Source organism: Erinaceus europaeus, chromosome 16, assembly GCF_950295315.1.
Source record: "Erinaceus europaeus chromosome 16, mEriEur2.1, whole genome shotgun sequence".
In the NCBI taxonomy this organism is placed as follows: Eukaryota; Metazoa; Chordata; class Mammalia; order Eulipotyphla; family Erinaceidae; genus Erinaceus; species Erinaceus europaeus.
In genome coordinates, this window is record NC_080177.1 from 49136291 (window position 1) to 49156654 (window position 20364).

The window sequence follows — 20364 nt, forward strand, 5'->3', positions numbered from 1 at the left end:
CTGTTCAAATACTTAAAAAATATCCAGCAGTCCTTTTGGTCTTTGGAGTTTCTGTTGAGAAATCAGCTGATAATCTTATGGGGATTTTATTGTAGGTGAGTCTTTTTTTTTTTTCTCATGCTTCTTTTTAAATTTTTTTCTTTTATCTCTACCATTTTAATTATTGTGTTTCTTGGTGGGCTTTGGTTTAGGTTTATTTTATTTGGGACTCTGGGCATCCTGGCTCTGATTGTTGATCTCTTCAGTTCAAGGAAATTCTTAGCTATTAATTTGAGTTTTGTCCTGTTCTTTCTCTTTCTCTCTCACCTGTATGATGTGAATATTGTTCCTCTTGATGTTATTCTCTTTGATTATCTTTTTTTGTTTTAGTTTTATTTTTTTAACGTTATGTATGATAACTTCTACCCTGTCTTCCAATTTGCCACTTGAGTGAATTTAGTTTAGTGTGGTTCATTCCATTTGAATTTTTCTTTTTTAACTTTTTTCTTTTTTTAAAAATTTATTTATTTATAAAATGGAAACACTGACAAGACCATAGGATAAGAGGGCTACAATTCCCACCACCAGAGCTCCATATCCCATTACCTCCCCTGATAACTTTCCTATTCTTTAACCCTCTGGGAGTATGGACCCAGGGTCACTATGGGGTGTAGAAGGTAGAAGGTTTGGTTTCTGTAATTGCTTCCCCGCTGAACATGGGCATTAGCAGGTTGATTCATACTCCCAGCCTGTCTCTCTTTTTCCCTAGTTGGGGAAGGGATCTGAGGAAGCAAAGCTCCAGGACACATTGGTGGCGTCATCTGCCCAGGGAAGTCCAGTTGGCACCATGGTAGCATCTGGAACCTGGTGGCTGAAAAAAAAGTTAAGATATAAAGCAGAGGGAGTCGGGCGGTAGCGCAGCGGGTTAAGAGCACGTGGAGCAAAGCACAAGGACTGGACCTGTATAAGGATCCCGGTTCGAGCACCCAGCTCCCCACCTGCAGGGGAGTCGCTTCAAAGGCGGTGAAGCAGGTCTGCGGGTGTCTTTCTCTCCCCTCTCTGTCTTACTCTCCTCTCTCCATTTCTCTCTGTCCTATCCAACAAGGACAACAACAAGAATAACTACATCAATAAAACAACAAGAGCAACAAAAGGAAATAAATATTTTAAGAAAAGATATAAAGCAGAACAAATTATTGACTAATCATGAACTTAAAGGCAGGAATATTGCAGATGAAGATTTGGGGTCTCCATTTTGGAAATAGTAGGTCTATTTTAGGTATATTCCAAAGGGCCCACGACTATTATATTTTGCCTGACATCTGATATGCAGGTGGACCCAGGTTATTGTCTGAGGAGATGATGTCATGGCTGGAACCATTTGTATTTTTTAGCCTAACTTCTGTGTTCTTTATTTCCCTGATTTCTGTTATGACTCTTAAACTTTCTTCCATTGTACTTCTTGTTTTATTGAACACCCTTATAACCATAGTTTTGATGTCCTCTTTGGGAAATTTGCCTAGCTCTGGTGAATTTGGGATTTTCTCCAAGTTGCTATCTTGGTCCAACAGTGAACACAATTTCCTCTGTGTTCTCATTATATCTGATGCACCCTGAGGACACGGGTCTATGTTTGAAGCTGAGTGGTTGCCAGACGTTTGAGATTCCAGGTGCTTAGTTGCCACTAGGTTGCCATATGTGGAAGTTTATGTCGAATATGCTGTTGGGTCCTTAGTCTAGTGTTTGAGCAAACACTTCGTCAGTGTTTGAACACTCTGGTGCTGGCAGAACACAAAATACGTCAGGAATTGATATGACAAGAAAGGACTTCTTTTGAACCCACCTCCAAGGTCTTTTACACAGAGACTGGATTCTAGTATAGCATCTGACAGGACTGCTCTCAGTAAGCTACAGTAGTCATAGGAAAGATGCCTTTATGAATCCCACCCAGTTTAAAGTTCTTAATTTCCTGTTTCCTGGTGCTATGAACTTTATACACAGAAATGTAAGTTGGAGTGTTGGCAGTATAGGTCATCCTGTGACCCTGTTTCTCAGATATATAGTTCTGTATCCTATAGATTTCTTCCCTATTACAGTATATATTTTTTAATTGCACAGAGAGGATTTCTTTTTATTGGGGAGGATATCTTTTATGACCCTGATGCCTGGTTGCTACATTTTGTCCCTTGCTGTAGAAGATTTATTTCTATTCATATTATTCTATGTATTACTGTCATGTATTACATTGTATTTCATGTAGAATTATTCCATCAACATTCAAAAACCCCCTTTGTATATAGTCATAGGCCAAAGTATGAGACTGGATGACTAGCTCAAGTATATTATAGATAGACTATTTTGTTAGGTATGTGATTTGCAAATATTTTTTCCTTGTCTATAGCTTGATTTCTCATTCCTTTATCTGTTTTTTTATTTCTTTATTGGGGGATTAATGTTTTATAATTGACAGTAAATACAAGAGTTTGTACATGCATAACATTTCTCAGTTTTCTACACAACAGTACAACCCACACTAGGTCCTCTGCCATTCCCTTCCAGGACCTGAACTCTCCCCCTACCCCCAACCACTTGAGTCTTTTACTTTGGTTCAATACACCAACTCCAGACCAGATTCTGCTTAGTGTTTTCTCTTCTGATTTTGTTTTCTAGCTTCTGCCTGAGAGTGAGATCATCCCATATTCATCCTTCTGTTTCTGACTTATTTCACTTAACATAATTTCTTCAAGCTCCATCCAAGATGAGTAGAAAATGTTGAAATCTCTATTTTTAATAGCTGAGTTGTATTCCATTGTGTGTATAGACCACAACTTGCTCAGCCACTCATCTGTTGTTGGGACACCTGGGTTGCTTCCAGGTGTTGGTTATTACAAGTTGTGCTGCTATAAACATAGGTAAGCAGAAATCTTTTTGGATGGGTGTGTTTGGTTACTAAGCTTTTATCTGTTTTTTGAACAGTGAACATTTAATATTTGGTTAAGTGGAATTTTATTATTTTTTTTTCTCTTGAGGATTATACTTTTTGTTGTATATAATAATTCTTTTTTTCTCTCCCCGCCAGGGTTATCCTGGGGCTCAGTACCTGCACTACCAATCCACTGCTCCTGGAGGCCATTTTTCATATTTTTTTGTCCTTGTTGTTGTTATTGTTATTATTATTGCTGATAGGACAGAGCTAAATCGAGAGAGGAGGGGAAGACACCTACAGACCTGCTTCATTGCTTGTGAAGTGACTCCCCTGCAGGTGAGGAGCCAGGGCTTGAACTGGCATCCTTATGCCGGTCCTTGTATGCCTACCATGTGCACTTAATCTGCTGGGCTACCTACCATCCGATCCCCATAATAATTCTTAAAATTGTTTTGTACTATCTTTATTTATTTATTGGATAGAGACAGCCAGAAATCTAGAGGGAAGAAGGTGATAGAGAGGGAAAGCCAGAGAGAAACCTATAACACTGCTTCACCACTTATGAAACTTTCCCCCTGCATGTGGGGACCAGGGGATCAAGCCTGAGTCCTTGAGCATAGTAACAAGTGCACTCAACCAGGTGCTCAGCCACTTGGCCCTATGATAGGTCTTTTAAAAATAATAGCTTTTGGGGCTGGGTGGTAGTGCATATGGTGCTATGTGCAAGGACTAGCATAAGGACCCTGGTTCGACCCCCCCCCCCCACTTGCAGGGGGCTCACTTCACAGGTAGTGTGGCATGTCTGCAGGTGTCTTTCTCTCCCCCCTCTGTCTTCTCCTCCTTTCTTGATTTCTCTCTGTCCTATCCAAAAACAACAACAGCAATAACAGTAACAACAAAGGGGAGAAAATGGCTTCCAGGAACAGTGGATTCATAGTGCAGGTACCGAGCCCAAGTGATAACCTTGGAGGCAAAATAAATAAATGAATGAATAAATCATAACAATAGTTTTGTTTTCAAGATACCATGACTTGTAAGACCATAACTGTTTCAGAAACATAATCTATCACCTCTTAAAAATATTTTACCACACCTTACCCTCACCCATTTTGCTCCATCAAAGTCCACCCTTGCCACTCACTTCTACCCATAGCTTCTTTGATCAGCTCTGTCCTATAGTCTGAACCCAGAAAATTTCCTTCATTTGACTTTTCTTATTCCCTTGCTTTGTTTTTTTATTTCTTCCATATGGGGAGGGAGGGATTCAGTAATTTCCTTTTATAAGTACCTTTAGTATTTTTGGAAGACTGATTAAGTATTAGTGAATTCCTTTAACTGTTGCTTATCTGAAAATCTCTTCATAACTTATTTAAACTTATTGGCAGTCTAGCTGGATAGTATATTCTTAGAAATATTTTCCATTCAAAATTTTTGAATATGTTTTGCCAGTTCCTTCTATCCCTTAGAGTTTATTTTATTTTTATTTTTAATTAGCTTTATGGAAGTTTCTTTTAAGTGACTCATATTTTCTCTAGCTACGTTCAATATGCTCTCCTTATTTGATCTTTGCCATTTTAATTAGTATGTATTTTTGTGAGTTTAGGTTTGAATTTTTCTTTGTGTTTGCAGAACTTCCAAGATCTGAGGGTCTGTCTTCTTCATTTTGGGAAATCTTTTGGACAGCATTTTCTTAAGTAAGAATTCTGTCCCTTTAACAGTACGAATTCTCCAGCTATGAAGCTCCTCTGGTGCTGTCCATAGTGGTACCTGGACTTGAACCCTAGTCCTTGCACAGGACAAAGTGTGCACTCTACTAGGTAAACTATCTCCTGGACCATCCAGTTATCCTTCATATATCCTATATTTTTCTGTATAAAAATCATTTTTGTATTTTACGAGGTGGTGCAGTAGTTAAAACATTGAACTCTCAAGCATGAGGTCCTGAGTTCAATCCCCAGCAGCACATATACCAGAGTGATATTTGGTTCTTTCTCTCTCCTATCTTTCTCATTGATAAATAAATATTTAAAAAAAATTCCATTCTCTGGGACATGCCTGTTAAATTTATTTGTGTAAAGATACATATGAGTAATAGGACATATATGATCTCTCTCAGAAATTTAAGAATTTATAAGTTATTATGCTATTTCAGACTTCATCCAGCCTTTAACAAAAGTATGTTTTTGAACAGGAAATATCTTTAACCCATTCAAGATAATATAAAGTAATCATTGTTTTGCTTGTTTAGAAATTGGGTATTCAGTCAACGCCCATGTTCAGTGGGGAAGCAGTTACAGAAACCAGACCCTTCCACCTTCTGCATCCCACAATGACCTTGGGTCCATACTCCTGGAGGGCTAAAGAATAGGAAAGCTGTTAGGGGAGGGGATGGGATACGGAGAGCTGGTGGTGGGAATTGGTTATCCTATGGTTTTGTCAATGTTTCCTTTTTATAAATAAAAAATAAAATTAAAAATAGATATTTAATTAATAAAAAAAAGAAATTGGGTCTTGATATTTTCACTATATACTGAGTGTTTCCTTCCCTGTTAAACTAAGGTAGCAATTCCTATACCATAGGGTCATCATGAGGAATGAATGAGGCCATGTGTATAAAGACAACATAGGTTGTGTCCAGTAGTAATTGATCAATTAATTATATTTGTGATTATTATATTGCTGATTAAACTTAGTGTTGCTGGGGTCTATGTCCCAGTTCAGGTGAGCAGAGATGCTTCTGTAGTCCTATATCTCTGAAAGGTGAGTTGTCAGCCCTATTCTCTTCTGCCCTGGAGGACCACAAGGAGGTTTAGAGTCAAATGGCAAAGTTGACTGTATAGGCGCAGAGAGAACATAAAAGTTTTCCAGGACAAAGATTTTGGCTTAGGAAGTACTTCTTCTCCTTCTTCTCCTTCTCCTCCTCCTCCTCCTCCTCCTCCTCCTCCTCCTCCTCCTCCTCCTCCTCCTCCTCCTCTTCCTTCTTCTTCTTTTTGTCTCCAGGGTTATTGCTGGGGCTCAGTGCCTGCACCATGAATCCACTGCTCCTGGAGGCCATTTTTTCCCCTTTTTGTTGCCCTTGTTGTTCTAGCCTCGTCGTGGTTATTGTTGTTGTTGTTGATGTCGTTAGTTGTTGGATAGGACAGAGAGAAATGGAGAGAGGAGGGGAAGACAGATGGGGGAGAGAAAGACACCTGCAGACCTACTTCACCACCTGTGAAGCGACTCCCCTGCAGGTGGGGAGCCGGGGGCTCAAACCGGGATCCTTACTCTGGTCCTTGTGTGCGTGTATACATACATACTTTTTCTTTCAAGTTTATATGTTTCAATTTTCTATATTCTACGTATCAGTGAAATCATCACAACTGGTAGTTGTCTTTCATTTCTTTACTTACTTCACTAAGCATAATCAACTCCAGTTTTATTTTGTCCCAAAGGACACACTATAGACTTTTTAAATTGCTAAGTAGTACTTCACTGAGTATATGTCCCATGCATTTTTTCTATTGTTAAAGGCTTTTTACCCCCTTACTTTATCAAATCAGTCTCCATGGGTTTGTTTCTCCCCCACCCCCCAGATACTTAAAACTTTTATCAGGAAAATGAAAAGGCATAAGCCAGAGAAACATGTGGGTTTGGGCAAAACTGGCTTATTCCACTTGTCCCGTAATTTCTTTATCCAGTCATCTATCAATGGGCATTTAGCTTGATTCCATATTTTGATTATTGTGAATATTCACATCTCATTTTAGACCATGTACTTTTCAACTGTTAAGTAGCCACTTTGATTCTTTAAAAAATTTTTTTTTATTATCTTTAATTATTGGATATAGAGAGCCAGAAATCGAGAGGGAAGGAGGTAACAGAGAAGGAGAGAGAAACAGATACCCGTAGCCCTGCTTCACCACTTGCAAAGCTTTCCAGCAACGAACAACATCCACGACAACAATAATAACCACAACGAGGCTACAACAACAAGGGCAACAAAAAGGGGGGGGGGATGGCCTCCAGGAGCAGTGCAGGCACCGAGCACCAGCAAACCTGGAGGCAAAAATAAAAAAAATTAAGGCAGGCAAATAGCTCACTTGGATAGTGTGCTGCTTTGCAGGTGGGAATCAGGGAATCGAACATGGGTCCTTGTGCATTATAACATGTGCATTCAACCAGGTTTGCCACCACTCAGCCACCTGGAACTTTGATTCTTCATTGAAGTGCCCATTCAGTGAGCAGAGACCTCATGTTTCAGTTGAGAGCTGGGCAGAAGGGGTGCTTGTTAGGTCTGATTCCCAGCCCTTCTTCACTCCTGTTAGGAATCTCTGAAGATTGGTGTATATGCCTTTGGTGCAAATTCTATAAAACTATGGTGTAGTCAGATTGTATTTAAGAATATTTTTATATAGCTTGCTTTATTGTTAGTGTATGCCTACATAACATATTCCTATGTATACTTCCATTAATGTTAAAATGTAAAATAAAAAATCCATTATGTAGAAAAGTGTTTCTTGCAATAATTTTAGGTCGACACTGCAATCAAAATGAACAGTGGTAAAGAAGGACATTTGGAAAGCAGTAGTCCAGAGGGTAGTGCACACCCTAATGATGTGAAAGAGCTCACATACTCTGAGGAAATGAAAGTGACCAAAGAGGGATCAGGTGAAGATCTGAACTTGCTACAACAGATAATTCCAGGTAGGAGAGTTATCAGGTGATTGGCTTATGACAATTACATGTAATAGTTAAAAGTCTCCAAATTTCATATGATTCAATCAACATACTTTGTGAACAAGCAAACAGTAGCCAGTTTTTACTTAGAAGTACCTTCAGAGATCTTAAATACACTTAGAAGATACACTTAGAGAAATAGTAAAAAATATCATTATAAGATTGTGACCATTTTATACAAGTAGAAAATATTTCTACATTGATGTCATGATTTAATGATTTTTTTTCTTTGCCTCCAAGGATATTGCTGGGGCTCAGCCAGCACTGTGAATCCACTACTCCTGGTGGCCATCTTTTTTCCATTATTGTTATTGTTGCTGTTGCTGGAAAGGAGAGAGAGAGAAATAGAGAGAGAAGGGGAAGACAGAGAGGAGGAGAGAAAGATAGACACCTGCAGACCTGCTTCACCACTTGTGAAGTGACACTCCCTGCAGGTGGGGAGATGGGGGCTTGAACTGGAATCCTTGCTCAGGTCCTTGCACTTCACACTATGTATGCTTAACCTGGTGAGATACTGCCCTATCCTTTTAAAAATAGAGACAGAGAGGCAGAGAGAATGAAAGAGAACACAGCACTAAAATTTCCTTCAATGCAGTGGTGGCCAGGCTTGAACCTGGGTCGTGCACATGGCAAAGCAGCACACTATCCAAGTGAGCTATTTGCCTGCCTTAATTTTTTTTATTTTTGCCTCCAGGTTTGCTGGTGCTCGGTGCCTGCACTGCTCCTGGAGGCCATCCCCCCCGCCCCCTTTTTGTTGCCCTTGTTGTTGTAGCCTCGTTGTGGTTATTATTGTTGTCGTGGATGTTGTTCGTTGCTGGATAGTACAGAGAGAAATGGAGAGAGGAGGGGAAAACAAAGATGGGGAGAGAAAGATAGACACCTGCAGACCTACTTCACTGCCTGTGAAGTGGGGAGCCTGGGGCTCGAACTGGGATCCCTACATCGGTCCTTGTGTTTTGAGCCACGTGTGTTCAACCCATTGCGTTACCACCCGACCCCCTGCCTGTCTTAATTTTTTAAAATGTGCTGCAGGGAATAAATTCAGCTGCTGTTGAGTGACCTCCCAGACCAATTTTTACTTGATAAAATGATGTGCAAACTACTACTATCAGAGTTTGGCACTTTGAAGACATTAAAAAGAAACAGAAGTGAGCCTACTATTTCAAGGATAACAACAATGTTTTTTGCTCATGATAGCTTTAAGTTTCTAAGTAAAAATGAGAATTTTGTGAAACTTGTATATGTCACCATAAGCTTGATGAATTCCTAATATTTAGATTAAATTTTTTTTTAAAATTTATTTTCCTTTTTGCTGCCCTTTTTTTTATTGTTGTACTTACTGTTGTTGTTGATGATGTCATAATTGTTGGATAGGACAGAGAGAAATGGGGAAAGGAGGGGAATACAGAGAGGAAGAGAAAAAGAGAGCTGCAGAACTGCTTCACCTCTTGTGAAGCGAACCCCCTACAGGTGGGGAGCCAGGGCTCGAACTGGGATTCTTACATTGATCCTTGTGCTTCTCACCACCTGCACTTAACCTGCTGCGCTACCATCTGACTCCCATATTTAGATTTTTTAAAGACATTTTTAAAAATAAAAACTGATGGCAATAATAGAAATTCAACCTTTTGATATTGTATACTGGAACTTGCTAATGATTAGAAGGTCTTCCTAATTCAGTGGGTCACTGTTTTCTTTCATTTCTGGCTTTACAAATGTAATTTTATTGAGAAATATGATGGTTTACAGGATAGTTATTGAAAAATGGGTATAGTTTACTTTCCTGTAATAAGAGTTAGCACACCACACCCACCACCAGACTAAGCCCCTCTTCTATAGAATATACTGGGTCCTCAGTGCCCCACCCCTCACATCCCTCTAGTCTAAAATCTTTTACTTCCTTATACCCCACACAGTCCAGCTTTACTCTGTGTTTCCCTTTTCTTGTCTTGCTTCTTAAGTATAGCTCATAAGTGAGATACTTAATCTGGTACTCAACCATCTCCTTCTGGTTTATGTCACTTAACATGGTTCTTTCAAGTTACATCAAAGACATGTCCAGTGGAGAAGCAATTACAGAAGTCAGACCTCGTACTTTCTGCCCCCCATAAAGATCTTTGGATCAGAGGGGCAAAGAATAGGGAACCTTCCAGTGGAGGGGAGGGTATATGGAACTCTGGTGGTAGGAATTGTACCTTTCTTATCTCACAATCTTGCTGACTATTATTAAATCACTAATAAAAGAATGTTAACATATGAAATGAAAAAACAAAGATAGGTAAAAGAGAGATTTAGTTATTTCTTACAGCTGAAATATATACACCTGGGTTACTTCCAGGCTCAAGTTATTACAAACTGTGCTGCTAGGAACATAGGTGAACACAGATCTCTTCAAATGGGTGTTGTATTCTTTGGATAGAATCCTAGGAGAGAAGCTGCTGGATCACAGGGTAGATCCATTTTTAGTGTTCTGAGGGGTCTCCAGACTTGTTTTCACAGGTATTAAACCAGTTTCACTTTTTTTTTAATATACAGAATTATCAGATTTCAGGCATATTTTGTACCCACACCTGGTACATTCACGTCACCATACTCCCTACCAATGCTCTGAAACCCTCAACCTATACCCCCCCATAACCATCTTAGATATCACATTTTACAAGAGATAGTCTGTTTTCTTCCCCCGTTCCTCCTTCCCTTCCTCCTTTTCTCCCTCCCGGTTCATTTACTTTTTTCATTTATATTCTGTGTAAGAGTAGTTGTCTTTTACTTCTTTACATATTTTACTTATCATAATAACCTTCAATCCCATCCATTTTGTTCCAGATTATACAATCTCATTTTTTATTGCAAAGTAGTACATCCCACAGCTTTAAAAAATTTATTTGAAATTTTTTTTCAAAAATTACTTTTTAAATTATTTTTTCCTTTTTTAAAATCTTTATTTACTGTTGGATAGAGACAGAGAGAAATTGAGAGGGGAAAGGGCGATAGAGAGGAAGAGAGACAGAGAGACACATGCAGCCCAGCTTCACAACTCATGAAGCTTTCCCCCTTCAGGTGGGGACCAGGGTCTTAAACCTGGGTCCTAGTGCACTGTAGTGTGAGCTTACAGGTACACCACTCACTGCCTGGTCCTGAAAACTTTTTTTAAAAAAATTATCTTTATTTATTAGATAGAGATGGCCAAAAATTGAGAGGGAAGGGGGAGATAGAAACAGAGACACCTGCAGCACTGCTTCACCACTCACAAAGTTTTTCCCCTGCAGGTGGGGACGTGGGGCTCTGGGTCCTTGAGCATTGTAATGTGTACTCAACCAGGTCCCCCCATCCCACAACTTATTTATCCGTTCATCTGTAGTTGGGTATTTGGACCATAGACATATGAAAAAATGCTTCACACCACTTAATCATTTTTGTAATTAAAATAAAAGGGACTTTTATTATGGCTGTGGCATATAATGAACTTGGCTGTGGGGTGCTGGGAGTGGGTTTAAACAAAGCTTTATTAGGGTGGTACAATAGTATGAAATATATTTTAGATACTGCAAAATAAGCAGTTATCAGCTGGGGTTAAGAATATGCTAAGCCTATAACTTCAGTCCCATGAGATAAACAATTATCAGCAGAGATATAGGTTACTCATATGGCTGTAGATGAATCTTAGAGTTTACCGGCTAGCTGAGTCACATATGTTCAGTTCCCAGGAGAGACAGCCATGGCGGACACCTCAAGCACCTCAGCCGAGATCGTCTGGTCAGGAGAAGAAGCAAGGACCTAAAAGACTTGACTTCTAGCTGCCTGTGCTTTTAAGTCCCTTTGGTCTATCCATAATCTGTTGCACATTTACACAGATTGTGGTATGCTTTGTTGCCAGGCTGATGTCAGCCATATGCTGTGTGTGTCCGACTTCCTGTTGTCAGCCAGTATACTACGTCACAACATATCATTAGAGAAATACAAGACCACAGTGAGATACCACTTCATGTCTGTGAGAATGACCTATTTCAACAAAACAGGAAATTGCAAGTATTGGAAAGGATGTGGAGAAAAAGTGACTATGTTACACTGTTGGTGGGAATGCAAGCTGCTGCGGCCCCTTTGGAAAACAGTTTGGGGAATAAACAAACTTGGAAATACCCTGTGATCCAGTAATACCATCCCTAAGCATTTATTCAAAGGACACAAGGACAAATTCAAAGGGATATATGTACCCTTTGTGTATAGCTGCATTTATTTTATTTTACTTTAATAAAAACTTTTATCTTTATTTTATAGAGACAGTCAGAAATTGAGAGGAGGGGGAGATAAAGAGGGAGAGAGACAGAGAGACACCTTCTTCTTCTTCTAGCGTTTGCCAGAGAGACACCTACAGCCCTGCTTTATCACTTGTGAAGCTTTCCCCCTGCAGGTGGGGATGGGAGATGGGGCCCTCTAACCTGGCTCCTTGCTCATTTTAACATGTGTGCTTTACCAGATGCACCACCAGGAATCATGGATTTTAATGACATATAAAAGCTCACTGGTGTGGTTACAGCTTTCACATTGTAGCCTTTAAAAAATGCTCTGAGTTTTGATGTTGTATCAAAGAAGAAATTCCAGAATTATCTGGACAGATGGGTAAATTTCTCTTTTTTCCAACCACATGTCTGTATGAGGTCAGGTTTTCTTTTCTTTTTTCTTTTTTTTTTAAGGGTAATTAAAGCTATTTTTTAATTAAAAAAATTTTATTTATAAAATGGAAATATTGACAGGACTATAAGGTAAGAGGGGTACTTTTCCACATAATTCCCACCACCAGAGCTCCATACACAATCTCCTCCCTTGATAGCTTCCCTGTTCTTTATCTCTCTGGAAGTATAGACCCAGGAGCATTGTAGGGTGCAGAAGGTGGGAGGTCTGGCTTCTGTAATTGATTCTCCACTGAACATGGGTGTTAGAAGGTTGATCCATACTCCCATCCTGTTTCTCTCTTTCCCTAGTGGGGCAGGGATCTGGGGAAGTGGGGCTCCAGGACACATTGGTGGGGTCATCTGCCCAGGGAGGTCCAGTTGGCATCATGGTAGCATCTGGAACCTGGTAGCTGAAAAACAGTTAAGATGTAAAACAGAACAAATTATTGACTAATCATGAACTTAAAGGCAAGAATATTGCAGATGAAAATTTGGGGGTCTCCATTTTGGAAAAAACTCATAGGTCTATTTTAGGTATATTCCAAGGGGCTCATGACTTTACTAGTTCTTGCCTGAGCTTGACAGCTAACATGCAGGTAGACCCAGGTTATTGTCTGGGGAGATGGTGTCATAGTTGGAAAAAGGGCTAGAAAGGGATCAGGAAAGAGAGTAGCTCCCAAATATGGGGAGGAAAGAGGTCAGTTTTCTTATATACTTTAATCAAAACAACCAATTGCGATAAGTTGACTTTAGAAATGGATTTCAACTTCCAGCTGTCTTCTATTAAGCCAGATATTGAAAATTAAAAACTGAATTTCTTCCCAATACTTTTTTTTTTGGAAAAGTGATTTGTCACAAAATGTTATATTTTTGTTAATGTGCAGTTAAAATAGCTTATTATTTTAAATAAACTACTATAACATGGTAGAGTGCATGCTTCACATGTGTAAGGTCCAGGGTCTAATCCCCAGCACTAACAATGAGTAAATAAAGATGATGAATTAATAAATATTTGATAATTTTTAATTCCTAATATGTTAATTATCAATAAGTATAACACATGTAAGTAAAAGTTACTTTGCATTCTCAACAATTTATATTATTTACTTACTTTTGACCTAACACTGGTTTACAGTATTAGAAAGTTTTGGGGGCTGAGAGGTAGTTCACCCTGTAGAACGTGCACCTTATTATGGGCAAGGCTTTGGGTTTGAGCTGTGGCATGTCATAAGAACTCCATGGATGGTGCAGCAGTACTGAGATATCTCTCCTCTCTCTCTCTAAATGAAAAAAAGAATGACATAGGGAGTCAGGTGGTAGTGCAGTGGGTTAAGCACAGGTGGTGCAAAGCACAAGGACTGGTGTAAGGATCCCCGTTCGAGCCCCCGGCTCCCCCCCTATAGGGGAGTCACTTCACAGGTTGTGAAGCAGGTCTGCAGGTGTCTATCTTTCTCTCCTCCTCTCTGTCTTCCCCTCCTCTCTCCATTTCTCTCTGTCTTATCCAACAACAAAAACAATAATAATAATAACCACAACAATTAAAAACAACAAGGGCAACAAAATGGAATAAATAAATAAATATTAAAAAAAAGAAAGACATAAAAGATTTTAGCAGTAGCTATTTCTAAAACCGAGACCCCAAATCTTCATCTGCAGTATTTCAACCTTTAGGTTCATGATTAATCAACAATTTGTATGGCTTTATATGTTAACTCTTTTTTAGCCACCAGGTTTCATGATGCCAACCGGACTTCCCTGCGCAGATGACCCCACCAATATGTTCTGGAGTCCTGTTTCTCCAGAGCCCTGCCCCACTAGGGAAAGAGAGAGACAGGCTGGGAGTATGGATTGACCTGTCAAGGCCCATGTTCAGCAGGGAAGCAATTACAGAAGCCAGACTGTCTACCTTTTGCACCCCATAATGACCCTAGGTCCATGTTCCCAGAGGGTTAAAGAATAGAAAAGCTGTCAGGTGAGATGATGGAATATGGAGTTCTGGTGGTGGGAATTGTGTGGATATACCCCTCTTATCCTATGGTTTGCCAGTGTTTCCATTTTATAAATACAAATGAAAAAAAAGATTTTAGCAGTTAAAAAAATTTAAAAAGAAAAGATTTCATGCCAACACATATGGGAATAAGACTCACCACACCTAACACCTAAGTTCCTGTACTATTATACCAAGGAGATCTTTCTCCCTTCCCCATATCCTTAAGGAAAATCATCATTTTTATATAGTTTAAGAATCAGTTTTGTCTCTCCTCTCCTGGATCAACTAGGAATACCAAAGGAAATCATCTGGGACTGGAACAAGACAGGACTAGAACAACTTTATTAACCTACAAAATAACCTGTGAGTGCAAATACGTGTTGCTCATGGACAGAGAGGAGCCTAGGGAGAGATTAAGTGGCTGGTAACAGTCCAGCTGTTTACCAGTTGAGACACCACCAGTCTGTTTCACCAGCAAAGACGGCTGAAAGGAGCAGAGGACTCCCCTAACACTCACCAAATGCAACTGTGAGTCTCCATTGCTACTGCCCTCAGAAGCTGGAGCAGCAGGGGAGAGGCCCTGTGCTGACACCAGGGGACAGAAAACTAACCAGGAAACTCAGGAGAAGATCTATACCTTGGTGGCCTAGCGGTGGGGCTGTGAAAGTCTATCTTTCTCTCCCCCTCTCTGTCTTCCCCTCCTCTCTCCAATTCTCTCTGTCCTATCCAACAATGACGACAACAGTAATAACTACAACAATAAAACAACAAGGGCAACAAAAGAGAATAAATAAATATTAAAAAAAAAGAATCTAGCTAAAAGATCCCCAACGGTTGAAGCAGAAAATACTGTGGTCAACATCGAAACACTAGTTAAGGAAATAATAACAGGAATGAGTAAAGAGATTGAAAGAATTGTCATCAGAAATGCAGAAACAACAAATGAAACTCCGGGAGAAAACACTAATTATCTCAAGGTTATTAGAGAGCTGAAACCTGAAATAGCTGAGCTAAGAACACAACTAGCTAAACAAGCTAAAACAGTATCAGAACAGGGTAACAAAATAGATGAACTCCAGAAAACAGTAGAGGGGAGAGAGAATACAATAAATGAGACTGAAGACAGAATTAGCAAGATCAAGGGCAAATTAGAGACAATTAAAAAAGTAAGAGATCTCAAAAAGAGATTAAGAGATACTGAAAACAACAACAGAGACATATGGGGTGACTTCAAAAGAAATAATATACGCATTATTGGCTTACCAGAGGAAGAAAGGGGGAGGGGAAGAAAGCATTCTTCAGGACATAATAGCTGAAAACTTCTCTAGTCTAGACAAAAGACATAAAAGTTCAAGGAACCCAGAGGGTCCCAAAAAGAATTAACCCAGACTTAAAGAGAACAAGATACATCATATTTAGTATGGAAAGGAATAAGGATAAAGAAAGGATCCTGAAGGCTACAAGAGAAAAACAAAGAGTCACCTACAGAGGAAAACCCATAAGATTAGCAGCAGACTTCACACAAACACTAAAGACCAGAAGAGAATGGCAAGATATCTATCGAGTGCTCAATGAGAAAGGCTTTCAACCAAGACTACTGTATCCTGCTAGACTGTCATTCAGACTAGGTGGAGGCATCAAAACCTTCTCAGACAAGCAACAGTTGAAAGAATCAATTATCACCAAGCCTGCCCTGAAAGAAGTTCTGAAATGTCTCCTATAAACAGTCAGACAACCATAAATATGCCATATATCAGAACACTCAAATTGTATTATAGGGCCATTGCCATCAAAACTGCTTGCTACTGGAACACGAATAGATACACTGACCAGTGGAATAGAATTGAGATCCCAGAAGTAAGCCCCCACACCTGTGGACATCCAATCTTTGACAAAGGTGCCCAGACTATTAAATGGGGAAAGCAGAGTCTCTTCAACAAATTTTGTTGGAAAAAAATGGGTTGAAATATGCAGAAGAATGAAACTGAACCACTATATTTCACCAAATACAAAATTCCAAGTGGATCAAGGACTTGAATGTTAGACCAGAAAGTATTAGATACTTAGAGGAAAATATTGGCAGAACTCTTTTCTGCATAAATTTTACAGACATCTTCAATGAAATGAATCCAATTACAAAGAAGACTAAGACAGTCATAAACCTATGGGACTACATCAAATTAAAAAGCTTCTGCACAGCAAAGAAACCACTACCCAAACCAAGATACCCTTCAGAGAATGGGAGAAGATCTTCACATGCTATGCATCAGATAAGAGTTTAATAACCAGAATATATAAAAAGCTTGCCAAACTCAACAACAAGAAAACAAATAACCCCATCCAAAAATGGGGAGAGGACATGGACAGAATATTCACCATAGAAGAGATCCAAAAGGCCAAGAAATACATGAAAAAATGCTCCAAGTCTTTGCTTGTCAGAGAAATGCAAATAAAGATAACAATGAGATATCACTTCACTCCTGTGAGAATGTCATACATCAGAAAAGGTAACAGCAGCCAATGTTGGAGAGGTTATGGGGTCAAAGGAACCCTCCTGCACTGCTGGTGGGAATGTCAATAGGTCCAACCTCTGTGGAGAACAGTCTGGAGAACTCTCAAAAGGCTAGAAATGGACCTACCCTATGATCCTGCAATTCTTCTCCCTGGGAAATATCCTAAGGAACCCAACACCCCCGTCCAAAAAGATCTGTTTACACATATGTTCTTAGCAGCACAATTTGTAATAGCCAAAACCTGGAAGCAACCCAGGTGACCAACAACAGATTAGTGGCTGAGCAAGTTGTGGTATATATACATAATGGAATACTACTCCATTACTAAAAAAGGTGACTTCACCATTTTCAGCCGATCTTGGATGGACTTTGAAAAATTCATGTTAAGTGAAATAAGTCGGAAACAGAAGAATGAATATGGGATGATCTCATTCTCAGGTAGAAGGTGAAAAGAAGATTAGAAGAGAAAACACAAGTATAACCTGAACTGGAATTGGCATATTACACCAAAGTAAAAGATTCTGGGATGGGTGGGAGAGAAGAATACAGGTCCAAGAAAGATGACAGAGGACCTAGTGGGGGTTGTATTGTTATATTGAAAACTTGGAATTTTATGCATGCACAAACGATTGTATTTACTGTTGAATGTAAAACATTAATTCCCCAATAAAGAAATTAAAAAAAAATCATTTTGGCTATTCTCATTATCCTTTGCAAGTTCACGTTGAACTTTGCAAATTCACGTTGAACTTTGCAAGTTCATGTGAGTGAAACTGTAGTTGTTTGTCTTTTACTTCATGACTTGTATCACTTAGCACAAGCACTTCTATTTCCATCTGTTTTGTCTTGAAAAAACAATATGTATTTTAAAAAATGACCAATATTTAATTTAGTATATATCCCCAGATTCTTTGTCCAATTATCTGTTGATGGGCATTTACGTTGACTCCACATTTTGTGATTAGTGGTGTTTTGAACATAGGGGTTTATATATTCTTTTGAGTTAGTGTGTTTGTGTCCTTTGAATAAATATGTAGGAGTGGTATTCATCATAATATTTTTAGATTGTTATTTTAAGGAATTTACATACTATCTTTTTTAAAAAACATTTTTATTATGTTTATTTTTGGATAGAGATAGCCAGAAATAGAGAGGGAGAGAGACAAAGAGACCTGTAGCCAAGCAGTTTAATTGTCTTGTTAGTCATTTTTTAATTATGAACATAGAAAATATAAAGGATAAAGGAAAAAAATATTTGGAATTTAAATCACGTGACGGCTTTGTGTTCAGTGTTTTAAATTACTAGTGTTTTGAAAGGACAGTGATCTCATTTGTAAAGAAGTGATACACCCAGATAAGTGCAAATATTACCAAGTACAAGGAATTGCGTTTGAGCCCCCACTCTCCACCTGTAGGGGGGACCCTATATGAATAGTGAAGCAAGTCTGCAGATATCTTTCTCCCTTTCTGTCTCCTCCTCTCTCAATTTCTCTCCACTAAAATAGAAAGAAAACAAAATATGGAAAAAATGGTCACTGGGAACAATGAATTCATGTGCAGGTACTGAGCCTGAGCAGTAACCCTGGTGGAAGGAAAAAAAGTCTATCTAAATGTCTAGAGTATTAGATAATTATATAAAAACACACATGTAAAAGCATCTTGCAAATAAAGATACTTTATTTGCTTAAAGGGCTTCACTGTTATTACCGTCAACCATAAACATTTGTTTTAGGGAAGAACAAAGTCAAAACAAAGCTTTATGCTTTGCTGATTTTCAAGCTCATTCCTATTTTTTGATAAAATATAGTGAACTCAAATCAACAGATTCCCAGCTTCAAGATGCAATTCAGAAGATGAAGAGACTTGATAAGATATTGGTGAAGAGACAGTATAAGGAAAAAGAAATTAAGAAGCAAGGCCTAGAGCTGAGAATAAAGCTATGGGAAGAGCTGAAGGTAAGCATTCTGTAACTATTTGCAGATGTAGAAAAATTTTCTTTATGGACTGTGATAGGACTGGCGTGGTTACTTCTTGTGGATTTATTTTGTGGAGACAGCAGCCTGTACACAGGCAGGTGAGGGGGATGGTCTGGCAGTGGACAAGGAAACCCTGTAGCCCCTCAGATTTCAGGCACCATTCTTCATGTACAACCCAGTGAGCCCCAGAATTGCTGGGGCCCTTCATTTTCTGGAACAAAAAGGGGTGTGGTGCTGCTTCATCAACCTGATATGTTCAATTTATCTTCAGCAAGTTTACAACTTGGGTATAAACACATAGACATGTAAAATGCAGTCTTTTTTACTGTTGTTATCAGAGTAAACATTTATAATTAACAAATAGGGGATTCAAGTTAATATGTTATGGAAGCTGTGGAGTGCTGGTGATCTGAGACCATGTTCTATTTCCTTCTATCTTGATACATTTCTAGTGGTTGCATAACTTTGTTGATCTCTCAAAACATTTATCTCTGTAGTATTGAGGGGTAGAAGTTGACCAGATGTTGGCATTGGTTTTATATAGCCCATTGGCTCCTATTTGAACTTACCCTCTCTCAGAGAGCACTTTTAGTGTCAGATGGATTGTTATAGCAGATTCCTAGTTTTTGATAAATTCTTCCTTGACTGATTGACTTCTAAAGAAATTTCCTAGACAATAATATGATTTAGTAACAAAATAATTAAGTATACATCTTTACAATATTCTCAGGAAGACCACTGGGATGGAAAGAAAACAGCATACAAATTATACTGCTTTAAGCTACAGAAATAATTTCTGTGAATTTTAATAGTATACAGTTAGCTTATTTATTCATACTGGTTCTCAAATCAAATTTTTGCTTGTTTTAAGAAAAGAATAATAACTGGAAGTATATTAAAATGGACTGATAGTTTGCAATTATAACTTTATGATGTCTTATTTTTAGAATTATTAAACAGAAACATAAAACTCATAAACATAAACTCATAAACATCATAAAACTCAAGTCTTTCTGGGATACTCATTGACAGATTTTTCCAGGATCAGGAAACATGAACATCTTTCTTTTTTTTTCTCTTTTTTTTTTTTTCCATTTCTAAAATGGGAACACTGACAAGACAATAGGATAAGAGAAGTATAATTCCTACCACTAGAACTTTATATCCTATCCCCTCCCCTGATAGCTTTCCTATTCTTTAACCCTCTGGGAGCATGGTCATTATGTGGTGCAGAAGGTGGAAGGTCTGGCTTCTGTAATTCAGCCCTGCTGAACATGGGCTTTGACAGGTCAATCCGTACTCCCAGCCTGTCTCTCTCTTTCCCTAGTGGGGCAGGGCTCTGGAGAAGCAGGACTCCAGAACATATTGGTGGGGTCATCTGTGCAGGGAAGTCCGGTTGGCATCATGGTAGCATCTGAAACCTGGTGGCTGAAAAAGAGTTAACATATAAAGCCATACAAATTGTTGATTAATCATGAACCTAAAGGTTGGAATATTGCAGATGAAGATTTGGGGTCTCCATTTTGGAAATAGCTAGTAGGTCTATTTTAGGTATATCCCAAAGGGCCCATGACTTTATTAGTTTTTG

At 38.8% G+C, this 20364-nt stretch overlaps 1 protein-coding gene across 7 annotated transcripts in view; it reads left to right on the plus strand.

The window, feature by feature from the left end:
* Positions 1 to 20364, plus strand: part of FSIP1 (fibrous sheath interacting protein 1) — a 226098-nt gene that overhangs the window by 7511 nt on the left and 198223 nt on the right. For 4 of the 7 annotated variants that reach the window (XM_060175127.1, XM_060175122.1, XM_060175124.1 and 1 more), the window contains exons 3-4: positions 7420 to 7591; positions 18625 to 18755. In XM_060175127.1, coding sequence (XP_060031110.1) covers positions 7420 to 7591; positions 18625 to 18755 — 303 coding nt within the window. Of the gene's footprint in view, positions 1 to 2893; positions 3242 to 7419; positions 7592 to 18607; positions 18756 to 20364 lie in introns of those variants that run through there. The other 3 variants (XM_060175125.1, XM_060175128.1, XM_060175126.1) reach the window with 3 other exon arrangements.